This window comes from Prionailurus bengalensis, chromosome X (assembly GCF_016509475.1).
Source record: "Prionailurus bengalensis isolate Pbe53 chromosome X, Fcat_Pben_1.1_paternal_pri, whole genome shotgun sequence".
Lineage (NCBI taxonomy): Eukaryota > Metazoa > Chordata > Mammalia > Carnivora > Felidae > Prionailurus > Prionailurus bengalensis.
In genome coordinates, this window is record NC_057361.1 from 8,139,742 (window position 1) to 8,155,832 (window position 16,091).

The 16,091-nt window shown below is 50.0% G+C and overlaps 1 protein-coding gene across 1 annotated transcript; it reads left to right on the plus strand.

The window, feature by feature from the left end:
* The first annotated feature begins 1,787 nt into the window (after positions 1-1,787).
* LOC122476849 (holocytochrome c-type synthase) lies at positions 1,788-12,412 on the plus strand. The gene is made up of 7 exons (XM_043569698.1): positions 1,788-1,945; positions 2,510-2,653; positions 4,705-4,856; positions 7,190-7,338; positions 8,190-8,309; positions 10,390-10,476; positions 11,037-12,412. Exons 2-7 carry the CDS (start codon positions 2,542-2,544, stop codon positions 11,233-11,235), a joined length of 819 nt encoding a protein of 272 aa, XP_043425633.1. The 5' UTR covers positions 1,788-1,945; positions 2,510-2,541; the 3' UTR covers positions 11,236-12,412.
* The last annotated feature ends 3,679 nt before the right edge of the window (positions 12,413-16,091 follow it).

Genomic DNA, 16,091 nt, shown 5'->3' on the forward strand with positions numbered 1-16,091 from the left:
ACTTCCGGCACGTCACCCTTTAACAGTCACTTCTTCCTTTTTCCTCCACCAGTCGGAGCATACACGTACTGACACGTAAATATGGTTATTTGTGTGCCCGTCTCTCCCATTACCAGGGGTTTTTGGCCTTGTGGTGCCAATATGCCCCTTGGGACTGTGAAGTCTATGAGTATTTTCGCAGAATAATATTCTTACGTGCATAAAACAAACTACAAGAAATTAAAGAAATCAATGATAGTGGAATATAGTTACCGTCAGATTTTAGAAAAACAGATCTTGATTGCTAAAGATCTGGCTCCCCAGGAAATATGCACGGATATAATACAGTTTTTAATATGCTGTCTTGAGCCAGTTTTGAAGCCCCAGCTAGAGGCTGGTCAACTCCCCTTCTTGAGCAGCTAAGTCCACACCTGCCGACCAAGTGTCATTGGGCTCCCATACTCTGAGCCACCAGACACCCGCCCCCATCAGCCCAGGGCCAGGTCCCACCCAGCCCCGTGCTCCAACTCGCTGAGATTATTCAAATTAACCAGTCCTGAATCTGCTTACCCCACCTCACCTATTTCTTCCCATGAACACCATAATAAAGGCTTCTGCCCCCCAGGTCCCCCCTCTCCCTCTGGCTCAAGAAAGACTCTAGTGCTCACACGTGTGGCACCCCCGGTGTGATATGTACTCCCTCTCTCGGAGTCTCTGAGTATAATAAGCTATATTTTCAATGGCAGTTGTTTCCTGATCTGCTGACCTCACCAAATCTAAATAATAATAATAACGAAGCTGATTAAAACAGCTGAGACTCCAAGATTTGGGCCAGGAATGCTCTCGCAACCCGCAGTGAGAGAGTGACAGAAGGTCTGGGCAAAGGGGAGAAGTTGAATGCGAGGCAGCCACAATGGAAACCTCAGCCACTGAAGCTGGGATGGCCCTTCCAAGTTATTCCCCTTGAGGCTAGGACCTGGGCCTCCCGGACCCTTGCAGACACCACTCAAAGGCTGCAGCCCATCCCCAAGGGAGGGGATGTGATTTTTTTTTTTTTTTTTTTTTTTTTTGCCGGAGGCAGCTCAGCTCTTTTTGGCCCAGGGCTATTGCTGGAGAGAGACCCAGCCTAGTGGCTGCAGCTGCTAACACCCCCAGCACCCAGGAGATGGCCTGCCCCGCCCTGAAGGCGGGGTGACACGGATAGACAGATGCTTCTTATTAACACTTTTTAAGTAACAAGATAAAATGATCTTAATTTCAAAGTAGCGATGAATAGTATTTTAAGACAGAAACCCCCGTTATTTAGGACATAATTTCTCTGTGATTTCTATTAGTGCACATACAGCTAACGCTACTAGGATTTGTTGCCTGCATTCCTGATGGAAAAAAAATACTAAATTTTCTCTTAGAGGTAAGTGAAAATACAGACCTTCAAGTCCACACTCAGTTAAGAAGGCCTTGGGAGCTGGAACCTTGATTTGTTCATTTTGGGATCTCCGGAGTCGGCCACCTACTGATGCTACTTGAGTCATTACTATAACTCAAACTGACGGGATACAATTTAAAAGCCGGAAATTTTAAAACTAACTCCTCCAAAGCAACCCCTCTGCGGCTTAAAGGAGCCATGGGCAACCTCACCCTAGGGAAGTCTCTGGCCCAGCCAGAACTCTCCCGGCCCGCGCTGGTTAGGAGGGGCGGGGCCAGGGAGCGACCCTCGCGCTTATAGGTCGAGGCGGGAAGGGGCGGGGTCCGCTCCTCCGTGATCGACGGAAGCCGTTCCTCCTCAGCCCGCGCCCCGCCTCCCGCGCGCCCGGAAGTCCCGCCTTCGGAAAAGGAAGTAGCGGTGCGCTCGAACGCCAGCGGTGACCGCGAAGGCAACGGTGACCGAGAGAGGAGAAGGCGGCGGTGGCGGGCTAGCGGTTAGAGGCGGGGCCGGCTCCTCGGAGCGGCCCGGGACTGGAGTCAGGTGCGGAGGGGCAGGCTGGCCGAGGCCGGTGGGTTTTGGGGTCCCGGGACGGGGGTCCCAGGTGAGACACGCAGGGACCGCGTGAAGAAGACTCTGGCCGCGTCCTCCCGTCCGCGGTCCTTTCCTTCCTCCTCGAATCCCTTTTCTGCCCCGTACCCTTCCCTCATTCCCAGTCCTTGGTTAAGCCCGGGTCTGGGGTTCTGGTCTGGGCTGCCCTCTCCCATCTGGATCACCACTTTGAGGACCCCCTGCTCCCTAGACCTACACCCCCCTCTCTGTGGTGTAGTTTCTCAGGGGCGCCCTCACCTCACCCCCAGAATCCGGACATCTTAGAAACGTGCGTCTAAAGAGTGGCGTGGTGTAGATTTCGCACTAGTATTTCCTAAAGGGGTTAATGTATTAAAGCTATCCCTCAAAGTGGGATATACCCTGCCCTGTAGGTTTACAACAGGATGACAAGGGGGAGGAACAAGGGTTGGGCAGATTAAGAATACCAAGGGAGTGGTCAGAGGCCAGGCATCAGCATTAATCGGTTTCTTTGCTTTTTGGCGCGTGTGAGTTTAGAATTGTTTGGATTCGGCCTCGCGGTTCCAACCATGGGTTTGTCTGCGTCTACGCCTGCTGTTGCAGTTCAGACCTCAACTGCTTCTGATCATCAGACAGCATCCCCGCCTCCAGGATGCCCCATGCATGAAGGGAAAATGAAAGGTAATCGACCCTTTGTCTAGAAAACAAAAACAAAAGGGAATTCCCAAAAGGATTAGGATAGTGCGTGAGAGTGAAAGTGATGGCTCCATACCTTAGCTCTTACCCCCCAAAGTTTGCCATCGGCCGTTCTCAGCCTGGGTGGCCACCCCTCCACCCCCCCCCCCAGGGGACATGTGGCGGTGTCTGGAAGCATTTTGGTTTGTCAAAACTGAGAGGACGTGGTGCATGTAGTGAGTAGAAGGCAGGAGCCCCGCTAAACACCCTGGAGTGCACAGCACACGCCTGCAACAAAGAATCACCTGGCCCCGCATGTCAAGAGTGCTATACTGCCTTTCCCCTCTACCATTCAAAGTGTCAATCTTTTCTGGGTCGCTGATCCCAGCTGGCTGTTAGAAAACACCTGCTTCGTCTGCATCTGTCTCCATTCTTCTTATATGGAGAAACCCTGGAAGAGCACTGTGTCTATAAACGTGTGGCCTGAAAAACGCTTGCTTGCCTTGTAGTCTTTCATTGCCTTGGTCAGTCAGCAAGAATTTACCCACCGCCCACTCTTCGCCAAGCACTGGTGGGTTTTGTTTGTTTTTGCACTGAGAGAACAGCAACATACAGAACACAAAAAACTTCTGCCTAATGGAGTTCACATTCTCATCTTCATAATCCTGTGGGGTAGGTTTTCTCCCTATTTTATGGTTTAGGAAACTGAGAAGTCTCACAGCTAATAAGCGGCAGAGCCAGCAGAAACTCCGTGACCTGGGGCAGATCATAGAGCCCTAAACAGGCTTTGATTTCATTTACCGTGTATCCAAAAGAGCTGTCGGCCCGATTTGTTTGCATTAGTAAAGAATGCGGGTATTTGTAGGTGACTAAAGGGGCTACTGGTATTTTCTAACAGCCAGCTGGGATCAGTGACCCAGAAAAGATTGGCACTTTGAATGGTAGAGAGGAAAGGCAGTATAGCAGTCTCTGTTCAGCCCTCAACTGGACAGCTATACAAGGTCCTAGTGAGAATGAGGGTCTAGGAGGAGAATCGGAGGACAGGAAGTGAAAGGAAACTTGTCTTTGGTGTGTAGGTCATCCAGAGTATTCTTGGTGTTACTGCTGCTTCCTGACACAGGGATTCCTTACTCGGGCAGCTGTCTTCCCGGGCCATGGCTCTCCTGGTGCCTGCGCCTCTCCTGAGTCTGAGACCAGCTTCTCAGTCCCCACACTTGCTTCCATTAGCACCCTGGAACCTTGGGCATCAACTGCCCTTCTCACTGCTGCTCTTATAGGTTCAGACCTTCCCTTTGAAGTGGCATCTGGGTGCTATGCGGATCGTGGACCGTTTTCTTTAATATATGCCTTTTGTTGCTAAATGTTTGCTATCTACCCATGAGGAATAGAACCTTGGCCAAGGAGTAGTTTTCTGTGCCTTGTTTCCATCCTAGAGCAAACACAAGCAGGGTGCCATTCAGACTTTTCTCCAGGAGCCTTTTTGAGGGCTCCTTTGTTCATTTTCATCTCCTGTGTTCAGTACCTGAGAGAAGGTATCAGGAAGCCGGGCCTCTGGTGTCCTGATCGGGGCTGGGCCTTTTCTGGAACTTGTGAATAGAAAGGAAGATTTGGTAAAACGTGGCTGATCCCCCCACTTAGGTTCCTCTGCAACAGCTCGCTGCTGGGAGCCCAAGCAGGTACCTTCTAGCCCATTACTAAAACCATGGAACGAACAATATGTTCCTCTGCAAGTGTTGAGATTTTTTTTTTTGTATAGTTGTGCTGAGGGCATGGCACAATAAGGGAGTGTGTACCCATTTCTCTTTCAAGGGGAGAATAAATATCTAGAACCCTCTCCTGGTCTTTAGGATCTTAGAATGTTAGCTAGCTTAGCTCTTGGCAGCTTGAAACAGTGGTAACAGTGTTACCACAAAGTAACACTTTTTCAGTACCCTTCCAAGTTATTCCCCCTTTGATGGTGATCCCTGGTCAGAAATCTAGCTCTTTAGGGCCCGGATTGAGAGAGCTAGATGTCCTGCCTTTGTGGTCACACTGTTTTTACACTTCGTTTACTTCAGGCTGTCCAGTGAGTGCGGAGCCACCTGAGCCAACTTGTGAGACCAAAACGAGCTCTGTGCCCACCCACCAGGACCGTGCATATGAGTACGTGGAGTGCCCTGTCACCGGCGCCGTGGCCGGCAGTAAGGAGGACCTGGACCCTTCTAACCTGGTAATTCACGTTCGGCCCCCCTCCCCACAGCTTGTTATACAGAGATGCCTTTGTGGACTCCCAGGACAAACCGCTGGCTGCTAGGATTGATTCTCTCTTCCTCTTAAGATACAGAAGTCTCATATTCCATCCACACTGAAAATCTAGAAGGCATTTCTAAGTATCGTTTCAGAGGGTGCCAGAAAAGGAAAACCGTGACCACCAAGTGCCAGAGTAGGTTGACTGGAAAGAAGCCACGCCACAGGAGTAGTTCCTTTGGGGATAAGTGGAAGGCAGGAAGTCCCATGAGGAGTGCAGTTAGGATTGGTAAAGGTGTTTCTGGTCTTGGGAAACCTCATAGGCGTGAGGCTGATGAGGGCACTTTTTCCGGCCCAGCTGGGTGCCAGCCTGCGTGAGAGTCACTGGTGTGGTACAGCGTCCCGTGGCAGCCACCAGTGGGATGGCGTGACAAAGCAAGGCTAAGACTAGCACGGCCTCACTACATTTTGCGATAGTGCGGGAGGTGGGGGCTTCCTGTTTGGAATCCCATTTTAATGGAGAGACAGACAGACTCAGATCTGTAGTTTAGAAGGCCAGAACAGGGTTCTTAGAAGGCCATGGTTACCAAAAGTATTTAGAAATCTTGGCCAACGTTTGAAGGAACTAGAAATACTTAGTCTGGAAGAGAAGGGCTGTGATATATATGTGTGTGTGTTCGTGTGTGTGTATGTTATGTATGTAACAATACCAGCAACTAAGTGGCTTGTACAGACATTTATTCTCACAGTTCCAGAGGTTGAGAAGTCCTCTTGGAAGGTGCCAGCAGCTTCAGTCAATTTGGAGGGACACAGACATTCAGCCTCAGCACTCAGTAATGACCCTGCCAAACTCTAAGGACGCTGCTGTGTTGAGGAGGAAAGTGGACAAGGTCAGGGCTTCTCTGCCTTAGCACCGTTGACATTGAGGCTGGTGGGTTCCTTGCGGTGGGGGCTGTCCTGTGCTCCATAGGATATTTAGCGGCTTCCCTAGTCTTTACCCACCAGTTGCCAGTGGGACCCTCTTTACTCGGTCATGACAACCTAATGTGTCTCCTGACATTTCTAAAAGTGCCCTCGTTAGACTACTGTTCCAGGTAACAGTAGTTACTAGGGAACAGTACTGCTGTTAGGGAACAGCCTAGTGGTTCAGAACATGGGCCTTTTGGAATCCCACAGACCTAGACTCTTACCCCATGGGATCGTTACACGTAGTAAGAGTGTGAATAACAGCCGGCGTTTCTTTTAGTCGCATCCGTAGCCCTCACGCTAAGCACCATACACGCTTTTGAGTAATTCTCGTAACCACCCTGTGCAGCCAGTAGTGTCAGCGTCCCCGTTTTTAGAGCGGAAGCGACTGAGAATGATCAAGCGTGCGGTTTGGCCCGCATCGCTCAGCCAGCATGTGGCAGATCCCAGACTGAATCCCACCTGCCTCTGATGCGAGTCCTTAAACCCACTGTGGTGACCGTGCACATCATTCTAACCAGGGGCCACGTTGTGACTTAATAATAAATGCGGATCTGCTCGAAAATCCCGCATACTTCCAACACAGAAAAAGTTCTGTGCCAGGGGTTCTCAGCCTGGCTTGATGTTTGCCCTCGGGAGGACCCTGGTTGTCACGACGCGGGAGGAGGGGTACTGTTGGGTAGAGACCAGGGAGGTTGCCAAATACCCTACAGTGCTCGGAACAGACCCCCGTAACCAAAAGTTGTCCGGCCCCAAATGGCAGTGGTGCCCGGGGCGAGAGCCCCTGGTCCAGGGCAAGTGTTTGCACAGCACTGTTGCCGCCCTTATGTCTGGGAGGAAGGATTCTTCCCCTCCTTCCAGTCCGCCAGCGTGCCGGCGTCACTGCTCCTCTCTAATGTGTTCAGCCCAAAGACGGAAAGCATCAGCAGGATCGTAAAAGCAAAGGACATGTAAAAAGAAAGTGGTGGTCTACATGTACCTTCTGAGACTCTTCCTCAGAAGACCAGGCGTTTTTGAAGAGCCCGTCATCGAAAGGGCTTTAGAAATGTCTGCAGTCACAGTGATCATTTTTACTTCTTAATCCTTGGGGAGAAAGAGACAGAAAATGTCGCCACAGTGTGTACCTAGCGTTTGTGAGAACTCCTTAACAAGGAAAAACAACTTTAGAACTAGAACTCTTCAGAACAACCAAATCAGCTGGCAGGTCTGAAATCGTGACGTCACTGGCTTGGTAGGGAACCTGTGCCTCATGTGTGATGCTGCACCGCTTTCCAGAATGTCGTCGATTATATTGTTCGTGTCCACTTTGTGTCTATCTCCAACATTTAAAAACCCGCTCACCTTGTTTAGATGCCGCCACCCAACCAGATGCCGGCCCCGGATCAGCCATTTGCGCTGTCTACGGTGAGGGAGGAGTCATCCATTCCGAGAGCAGATTCAGACAAAAAGTGGGTTTATCCTTCTGAACAGATGTTCTGGAACGCGATGTTACGCAAAGGGTGAGTGAGCATGTTAGGGTATAAATTTGCTCATCAAGTTCATCTAAGAATGAAATGTTAAAGAGGTTTTTATCCCCAAAACATATAGTAAATTTTCATAAGCTAGACAGTATATAACAATCAGCCAATTTTTCAGACCTACGAGAACGTCAGTACAAAGGCCAGCGTATCAGTCAGGATTCTCTGGAGAAACAGAACTAACGGGGTGTGTGTCTTTACAGATGTAAAGAGATTTACTGTAAGGGATTGACTTCACGTGATCATGGAGGCTGAGAAGTCCCACGATCTGCAGTCAGCAGGCTGGAGACCCAGGACAGCTGATGTGTAGTTTGAGTCTAAAAGCTGGCAGGCTGGAGACCCAAGAACTGTTGTTTTCATTCCAGTCCAAAGGCCCGAAAAAAACCATATCCCGGCTCGCAGGCAGTCAGGCAGGAAAAGTTCCCTGTTATTTGCAAGAGGCTCATTCTTTTATTTAGACCTTCAACTGATCAGATGAGGCCCACCCACATTAGGGAGGGCACTCTGTTTTACCCATTTAAAGCTTATTTTCCTCCAAAATGCTCTCACAGACACACCCAGAGTAATGTTTGACCAAACATCTGGGCCCCCCATGGCCCAGTCAACTTGACACACGAGATTAACTTATTATAGCCAGTAATAGATGTTTAAAAATTCTATTACATGAAGTACTTAGAAAAAGTTAAATCAGTGGTACTGACTGAAAAAGTGTTACTTTACGGTTCCTTGATCTGTGTGCAAATGGTTTTGGTGACTTGGTGAAACGAATATGTGGGTTGATTTTATGGCATGATCAGTAATGTCCCCAAGTTCTACCAAATGTCCTTTCCTAGGTGGAAGTGGAAGGATGACGATATTAGTCAGAGAGATATGTACAATATCATCAAAATTCACAATCAGAATAACGAGCAAGCCTGGAAGGAGATTTTGAAGTGGGAAGCCCTTCATGCTGCGTAAGTATGTCTGAGAGCTTAAAAAAAAAACGTTTTTCCGACATCTTTCTTATTTGGGCTCGCTTTCTAGAGTTTTAACGTTGTATTCAAACAGTGTGCCGTTGTAATACAACATTTTAGGTGGTAGGTCTGTTTCGGTGACAGTTGCGTGACAGACCCGCTCCCACCCAGCTGCGTGAAACGGCAACCATTTTATTATGCTTGTGGATTCATTGGGTCCCGAGCGCAGAAAGGACAGAGCAAGGGTGGCTCCTCTCTGCTCACAACGCCTAGGGCCGCAGCCAGGCTCTGATCGGGGATGGGCTTGACGGCCGTGGGCCGGGATCCTCTGCAGGCTGGACCATTTCCTCACCTGGTGACTGGTGTCGGCTGTCAGCCAGGACACCTGCCCCTGGCTGCTTCGGCTTCCTCACGCCATGGTGACTGGGTTCCGAGACCTAGTGTTCCGGAAAACTCCAGGGAAGCTACATCTCTCTTGATGACCTGGCCTCGGCAGTCCGGGAGCATCACAAGCCTGCCCTGGTTCAGGGGAAGGGGCCGTGGTGCCCGCCTCTCAGTGGGAGGAATGTCACAGTACACGGAAGGCACATGGGGTGGGAGATGGCCCCGTGCTGTGCCCCAAGGGTGAGGAGAAGAGCAGTTCCGTTCCCTCAGCATCACTGAACCCCCATCAGGACCAGACCTCAGGAGAGGTCTCAGCAGTGGGCCTTTCCCTCGGGGGAACAGGTGCAGCAGTCACGTGTTTGTTGGCAGTGGTGGGCCGGAGGTCTGTGGGAGCCGGGGCCCCTAGCCCCAGGGATTCTAATTCAGTAGGTCTGGGATGAGGCCCAGACTTGGCATTTCTAGAAAGACATAGATGCCGCCGGTCTGCAGAGTCCACCTCAAGAACCATAGGGGTAGGGGATGTCTGCACAGAAAGCCAGATTGTATCATCATTGGGGGATTACGTTTTAAATTTGTGATAAAATGGGATTAACTTCTTGGCTTAAGTCCACTTAATGATTTCGTTAAGGTATCCCAGTTTTTAAATATTTGAACTCTGAGATTCATTAGTAGCCCTCCGTGGGTGTCACTGCTGGACACCAGGCCTGGGAGGGGTCCGTGCGAGGAGGGAACGGCAGGGCACCCAGGACTCCCCTCAGCGACCCGAGACCAGCAGGAGCCATGTTCCCAGCTCACCGATGAAGCCACCCACAGGTGTCTGCAGTGACTAAAAGCCCACTGTAATGAAAGCCACCCGCCAAGTACTTGCAGTGTGACTTTGGAGCAGAGAGAGACCAGGAGAAGTCTACTTTGTCAGTTTCACCCCTTTCCTAGTCATTTTCCGGGGTCCCTCAAAATTGGCCCTTTAAAGACACATACTACAGCCTCCAGGAGAAAGCTTGCCTGGGTCGAGTTTACTTCTCTGCTGGCGACCCTCTTGAGATGCTAGCGAATGGCTCGTAAAGGAAGTACAGGAAGTCCGAGGGGCCTCGGGTAGGGCTCGGTTACACTGGGGCTGGTTTTCTCCCCCCGCCCCGTCATTAGGGCCGCCAAGGCTGAAGCCTGTCCTCAGGGTGACAGCAGCTAACAAGACAGGCGGCCTCGTATATCCTGACGTGAAGAGCCGGCCCGTCGCTGATTTCGTTTGTTCCTAGGGATTCAGCCAGCATTTTCTTCATAAAGGCTTTGTTCACTGGTTTCAAATGAAAGAACAGTAGGATTTTCTTCTGTTCGTCTTAAAAAACCCAGCTGCAGCATGTGAAAGAAGTGTCATGCCCGCTACTTAACCTTTTATCTTTTTCCTAAGAACCTTTCCCTTTCCACCAAATGTAAAGTCCATTTCCTCACTCCTGGAAAGAAACAGCGCAGATATTTGGAATGAAGTGGATGGAGTGGAACAGACTTGACCCCGAAATAAAGAGCACTATTTTTAACGAAAAGGGTTATTTCTCCGAATTGTTTTCGAAGTTCTCTCACTCTGTAAATGTGATACATAAAACGCACACAGAAAAACGTGGGTTGTTGAAAAACTGCAACATCGCATTTCTCAGAGGGGGGACAATATTTTAATAGGCTTTTCTTGTTGGCGAATTTCTAGGGAGTGTCCTTGTGGTCCATCGTTGATCCGGTTCGGAGGTAAAGCGAAAGAGTACTCACCGAGGGCAAGAATCCGTTCCTGGATGGGGTGAGTGGCGGCGCACACATGTTATTTTACACGCCTCGGGTCAGGATCAGCTTTCTCTTGGCACCTAAAGCAGACAGCCTCAGGACTGCAGTTCCGTCTTGCAAAACTCAGTGTTCAGCTGCAGGTTTCTTCCTCTCCCTCAAGTGTGCCCAGTGGTGGGCAGATTTATTAGGGTTTTGTGACTTGTCCCCTGTCTGATTATCGTAGCACGGAATCCACTTGTCCTCCGTGTTCTCGGATCTGTCCTCTCGCTCCTTCCCGTGGTCTCTGTGCATCTGAACGCTCCGCGTCCCTCTCTGTTCCTCCAGCGTAGACAGACTCCGCTCACGCTTGGATCGCTGCAGCGCCTCCTGGGACCTCCCCGGCCCGGGTCTCTTTTCTCTCGACTGTTGCTCTGCAGACAAACGGGCCGTCATCTGACCTGGGCTGGGCTCATCGCGGCTCTTCAGCAGCGTCTCCCTTCAGCGCAGCAGACCGATCCTCTGAGGCTCACCTCCCCGGTTGGGCGTGTGACCCCGAGAGCGAGCGCTTTCACGCTCACGAGCATGTTTTCGTTTCAGGTACGAGTTGCCTTTTGACAGGCACGACTGGATCATCAACCGCTGTGGGACAGAAGTCAGGTATGTCATCGACTACTACGACGGCGGTGAAGTTAACCAGGACTACCAGTTCACCATCCTGGACGTCCGGCCCGCTTTGGATTCTTTTTCGGCGGTGTGGGACAGGATGAAGGTCGCGTGGTGGCGCTGGACCTCGTAACCACCGCTCCGTTAGCGATGGGAAAATACGAGCTATTTTTTTCCTGAGCGATACATTAAACTCTTCCCCAAACCGAATTGCTCTCGTGATGTAATGGGAATGTCAAGTGGGTCGTGACACTGTATACCTAGTGAGGGTCCCATGCACCGTGTTCTTTTGTTTTCACCTCATAGTTTATGCCAGATCATTCTAGGTTTCCTTCCCACTTGGCCTCAGTGGGAAGCAGTCCCTTGGGTTTTCCTTTCACCGCAGTATTGCCTGTGCATTTAATCTAGAAGAGTGAACAACCTCACGTGTTCATGAGGAAGAGTAAGGATAAAAGGGGCTCCCTTCCAATTTTAAGAAAGATTCTTTTCCGGAGGTTGTGCCGTCATCCGTACGGTTTAGGAGCGCACCCTTAGGAAAACGCAGAGGTGTGCCCTGGGAACGCGCTCAGCAAAACTAAGGCGCGTCTCAGCTCCACGAAGTCTCGGTTGTGAGAATCTCTCAGGTTGGGCCTTGTTAGAGAATAGTTTCAAGACCCGCATGATTTGATGATGCTCCTGCATTGGTGTATATGTTTTCACTTTTCAAATATGTCCATTTCGATTCCTGCCATCCTGGTACAGAACTCCGCTCCCGCAAGCAGGTCTCGTTGCCCGTGACATTGGACGTGTTCTCCCCGCTCCGAGTCCCATGTCTTCTCCTGCCTGAAGCCCTCCCTCCGGTCAGCCTAACCCGAACTTTAGAGATTGGGTACAAGTCACAGCGCCAGGACAGTCCCTCTCGAAGACAGGATCCTATTCTGTTGAGTGTTAGAATTCACAAGAAGAGTATTTTCCCAGATACGGAATGTTTGTATCAACTCACTGTCTCGGTGCAGATTTTTTTTTGCAGGGAGCTCTAAGTTTGCCGTTGAAATGCTTTTCTGCCCGTGATTCCTAAACTGGCTGTTCTGCTTAGAGCAGCACGTTACTGTTCTCTTAAGCATTGCCAATGTTAACCCGTTTGATGTACCTTGAATCTGTAATGTTAGGTTAGTGGAAGGAACTGGCAGTTTGCAGCGATTCACGTGACATTGGATTTCTTGGTTGTGTCGGTATTGTGTGGTGTTTTCAAAATCCGACAGCTCTGAACTCTTCTACGTGTCAAAATATTTGTGTATTTTAAAATAAAATAAAGCTGATAGTTAACAGGTTTTGATGTTAAGAGTAACTTCACATCTCCCGGCCATTTCTCCAGACAGAAATCACCTGTGCAGAAGTGACACCGTAGTCTCCCTGGTAGCAGCCGTTTTGTCATCCGTGAGTCACATTGGTAAACTCTTGAGAAAAGTAATACTCAATGGCACGTAGGGCCAAAAAAACTGCCAGTGGTTGAGTGTAGGATAAGGTGTTGTTACGAGAAAGTGTTGTAACACTGCGCCACAGGCAGGGGCTCTCCCCTGTTGACAGACCTACACTGTTTCTCAAGAAAAACCTCATCCACAGTAAACTGTCCATCGAGGCTGAATGCAGGATCGATGTAGTCCAGCCTTCCACCGCCCCTGGGAGAGGTCATAGCCCACTGGATGTCAGAGCGGCTGTGTGCCTAGATCATACCTGCTCATATCTGGGGGCCAACACTTCTGTGCTCTGACAGGAGATGCATTTGGAACATGAACTCCATTTTGGATGTTCTCTGAGGTTTTAAATTAAGTCTTCTCTCTCCAGTATTCACACTATTCAGAAGCAGAACAAACTCCTGTCATTAGGGCAAGTATTAGTGAACAAGGCGGGGTTGGAACCGGGCTCGTATATCTCCCTGGAATATTCCCTAGCAATTCCCTGTGTCTAGGGAGCTATGCCCTCCGCGTCATCCCGGGAACACGACAGACAAAAGGGGCAGCCCCGATCAGCACTCAGTCTTTCAAGGGACAGTCTATAAGTGAAAGGGTGGTAAGTTCTAGATTTCCAATTTTTTTTTTTTTTCAACGTTTATTTTTGGGACAGAGACAGAGCATGAACGGGGGAGGGGCAGAGAGAGAGGGAGACACAGAATCGGAAACAGGCTCCAGGCTCTGAGCCATCAGCCCGGAGCCCCACGCGGGGCTCGAACTCACGGACCGCGAGATCGTGACCTGGCTGAAGTCGGACACTTAACCGACTGCGCCACCCAGGCGCCCCTAGATTTCCAATTTAAAGATAGGCTGTGGTAATCTAGGGGGACACGAGTTCACCTAAGTATTTTTGAATATATACTAAATGTATAGTTAACCGATTACTGAGTCACCAATACAGTTAATTCTCTAGCAGAGCTATTCCTTCCTAGCTGAAATGAGATGCAGAATTCATGCCTCACCTCTGCAGTGACTATGGGACTTGTACTGTGGATCATCTGTGTCTTCGTAGGCTTGAGGCCATGTGTGGTGATGAATGCATGTCCCCCAAAAGACATCTGTGCCCCCATGTCGACGGCAGCATTATTTCCAATAGCCAAGACATGGCAACAACCTAAGTGTCCACCGACAGATGAGCGAGTAAAGAAAATACGGTATAGATGGACGACGGACTGTCAGCTTAAAAAAGGAAATCTTGCCGTCTGTGACAACACGGATGGGCCTTGAGGGCATTGTGCTAAGTGAAATAAGAGACAAATGGCATATGATGTCACTTGTATGTGGAATCTGAAAAAACAAAAATGGAGCTCGATACAGAGGAATAGATTAGTGGTTGCCGAACATGGGGGTGGGGGTGAAATCTGTGAAAGGGCTCGAGAGGTCCAAGTCTGTTATAAACAAAAGTCCTAAGGGTACAGTGTAACTGCGGTGATGGATGTTAAGGAGACTTAACTGTGGCGATCATCTCCAATAGATACAAACACCAATCCTTACAGTGTAGCCCTGAAACTAATGGCGTGTGTTATACTTCAGTTTCCAAAAAAAAGCGAGTCTCGAAAGCAGATGGCTGGCTTAGAGTCGCAGCTCAGCCCCTTCACTTGCTGTGCGATCTTAACATCTCTGGGCCTCAGCTTTCTCAGCCTTAAAAAGAATAATAAACCTGTTTGGGCCTGTTCGGCCTGCTGTTAACCGAATGCCATTGACCGGGCGACTGAGAAACAACAGAAATTTACCACTCACGCTTTGGGAGGCTGGAGGTCGGAGATCAAGGCGCCACAGACTCGCTGGCTTCCTGGTTCACAGCAGGCCATCTTCACGTGGGTCCTCACAGGAAGGGGCAAGAGTGCAGGCTGGAGTCTCCTTTAGAAGGACCCGATCCCCTCACAAGGCTCCACCCTCCTGACCTCAGCGCCCCCCAAAGGCCCCACCTCCTGATACCATCGCGTTGGGAGCGAGAAGTCAACACTTGAATCTGGGGTGGGGGCCACAGGCATTCAGAAATCAACAAAGAAAGGGTGGTGTGAGGGAGAAGCGGGGCATCTGAGATACGATAGGTAGCCGCCCGCCGCCCTCCCTCTCCCAAGGAGAATCTGCTGGGGGAACAGCAGGGTCTCCTCCTGATCCGGGTTCATGGGACAAGGCAGGGAGCAGTCTCTGACCTTTTGAAAACTAGAAACGGGGCAGGGGGACATGGTGTATGTAATATGCAAGTCCCGCTGGAGAAAAATAAAGATTATAACTGGGCTCCTGTGCTCCCTGGTCTAAAATGTAGCTCACCGCATCTCTGGGATCCCAAAGGTATCCCCCCTCCGTGAAAATTTAATCTGTATCCAGACTCAAAACATATTACAAGGGCGCCTGGGTGGCTCAGTCGGTTGAGCGTCCGTCTGACTGTGGTTGAGGTCACGATCTCACGGTTCATGAGTTTGAGCCCCACGTCGGGCTCTGCGCGGACAGCCTGAGATTCTCCCTCTCTCTCTGCCCCTGCCCCACTCACACTCTCTCTCAAAAGAAACTAAAAAAACAAAACCAAAAAAACACAAAAACAGATAATACAAGGTTATGTTTTCTGCAAATAAAATTACATAATGTTTCATAATTTCTTAAACCTACAGCATATTCAAGTGATACATATTATTCCTTCCCCCATGACAGACAGAATACACTTACTGCTGTGGCACAGGTACCTTAAGAAAATTCCAGGCCATTTGTATAAGCGGTAAAACATCTACCTCATGCTCCCGTACGCTCCTCCCTTGGTTTGAAGGTGACAGCGCTTCCTGCCAAGTGTTCACCCTGGCGTCACCTCCCATAGCAAGCGTTCCCGTGTTTTTGTGGGATCGTAGCCGCTGCTGGTGCGGACGTTAAAGCTTCTAAGACAAGGTCCTTCTCGGGACGCCTATGTCTACTCGGGGGATGAGGCGTGGACACGTGGGAGCCGTCTTGGATTTATAATTGTTTCCTTAATGCTTTCCCACACGCAGGGTCACGTGTGACCAGGGCCACGGAAACGACTGAGTGCTACAACGGGGGAACCGTGTGAAGACAGAGACGTCACAACAGGAGCTGAGTGGAGTCCTGAAGGGCAGAATCATCATTTAAACACTTTGCTTTTCCTTCTACATTTTCGGGTAAGTTCACGCGGCTAGTTCCCGGCCCTTCAATGGCTTGGCATGGAAGATGATCAGGACGTTTTTGGCGGCAAGTACCAGAGGCCTTGCTGGGACTCGTCACCACAGGTGCACGGCTGAGTGTGCACCTGGTCGATTCCAGCGCCCCGGATGCCGTTCCCTTCATGCTTCATTTCAGCTTCGTCCCGATAGGGCGAACTCCCTTCACCATCCTCCTGAGTGGGTGAATTGTACTGTGTGTAGTTACAGCCCAAGAGAGCTATTTTGAAAAAAGAAAAAAAAAAATGTGCTGGCTGATCCCTACAGCCCCCCTCTGCTATTAATTGAGAAGTCAGTTTACCAAGAGGCAAACCATAAGAGACTCTTGA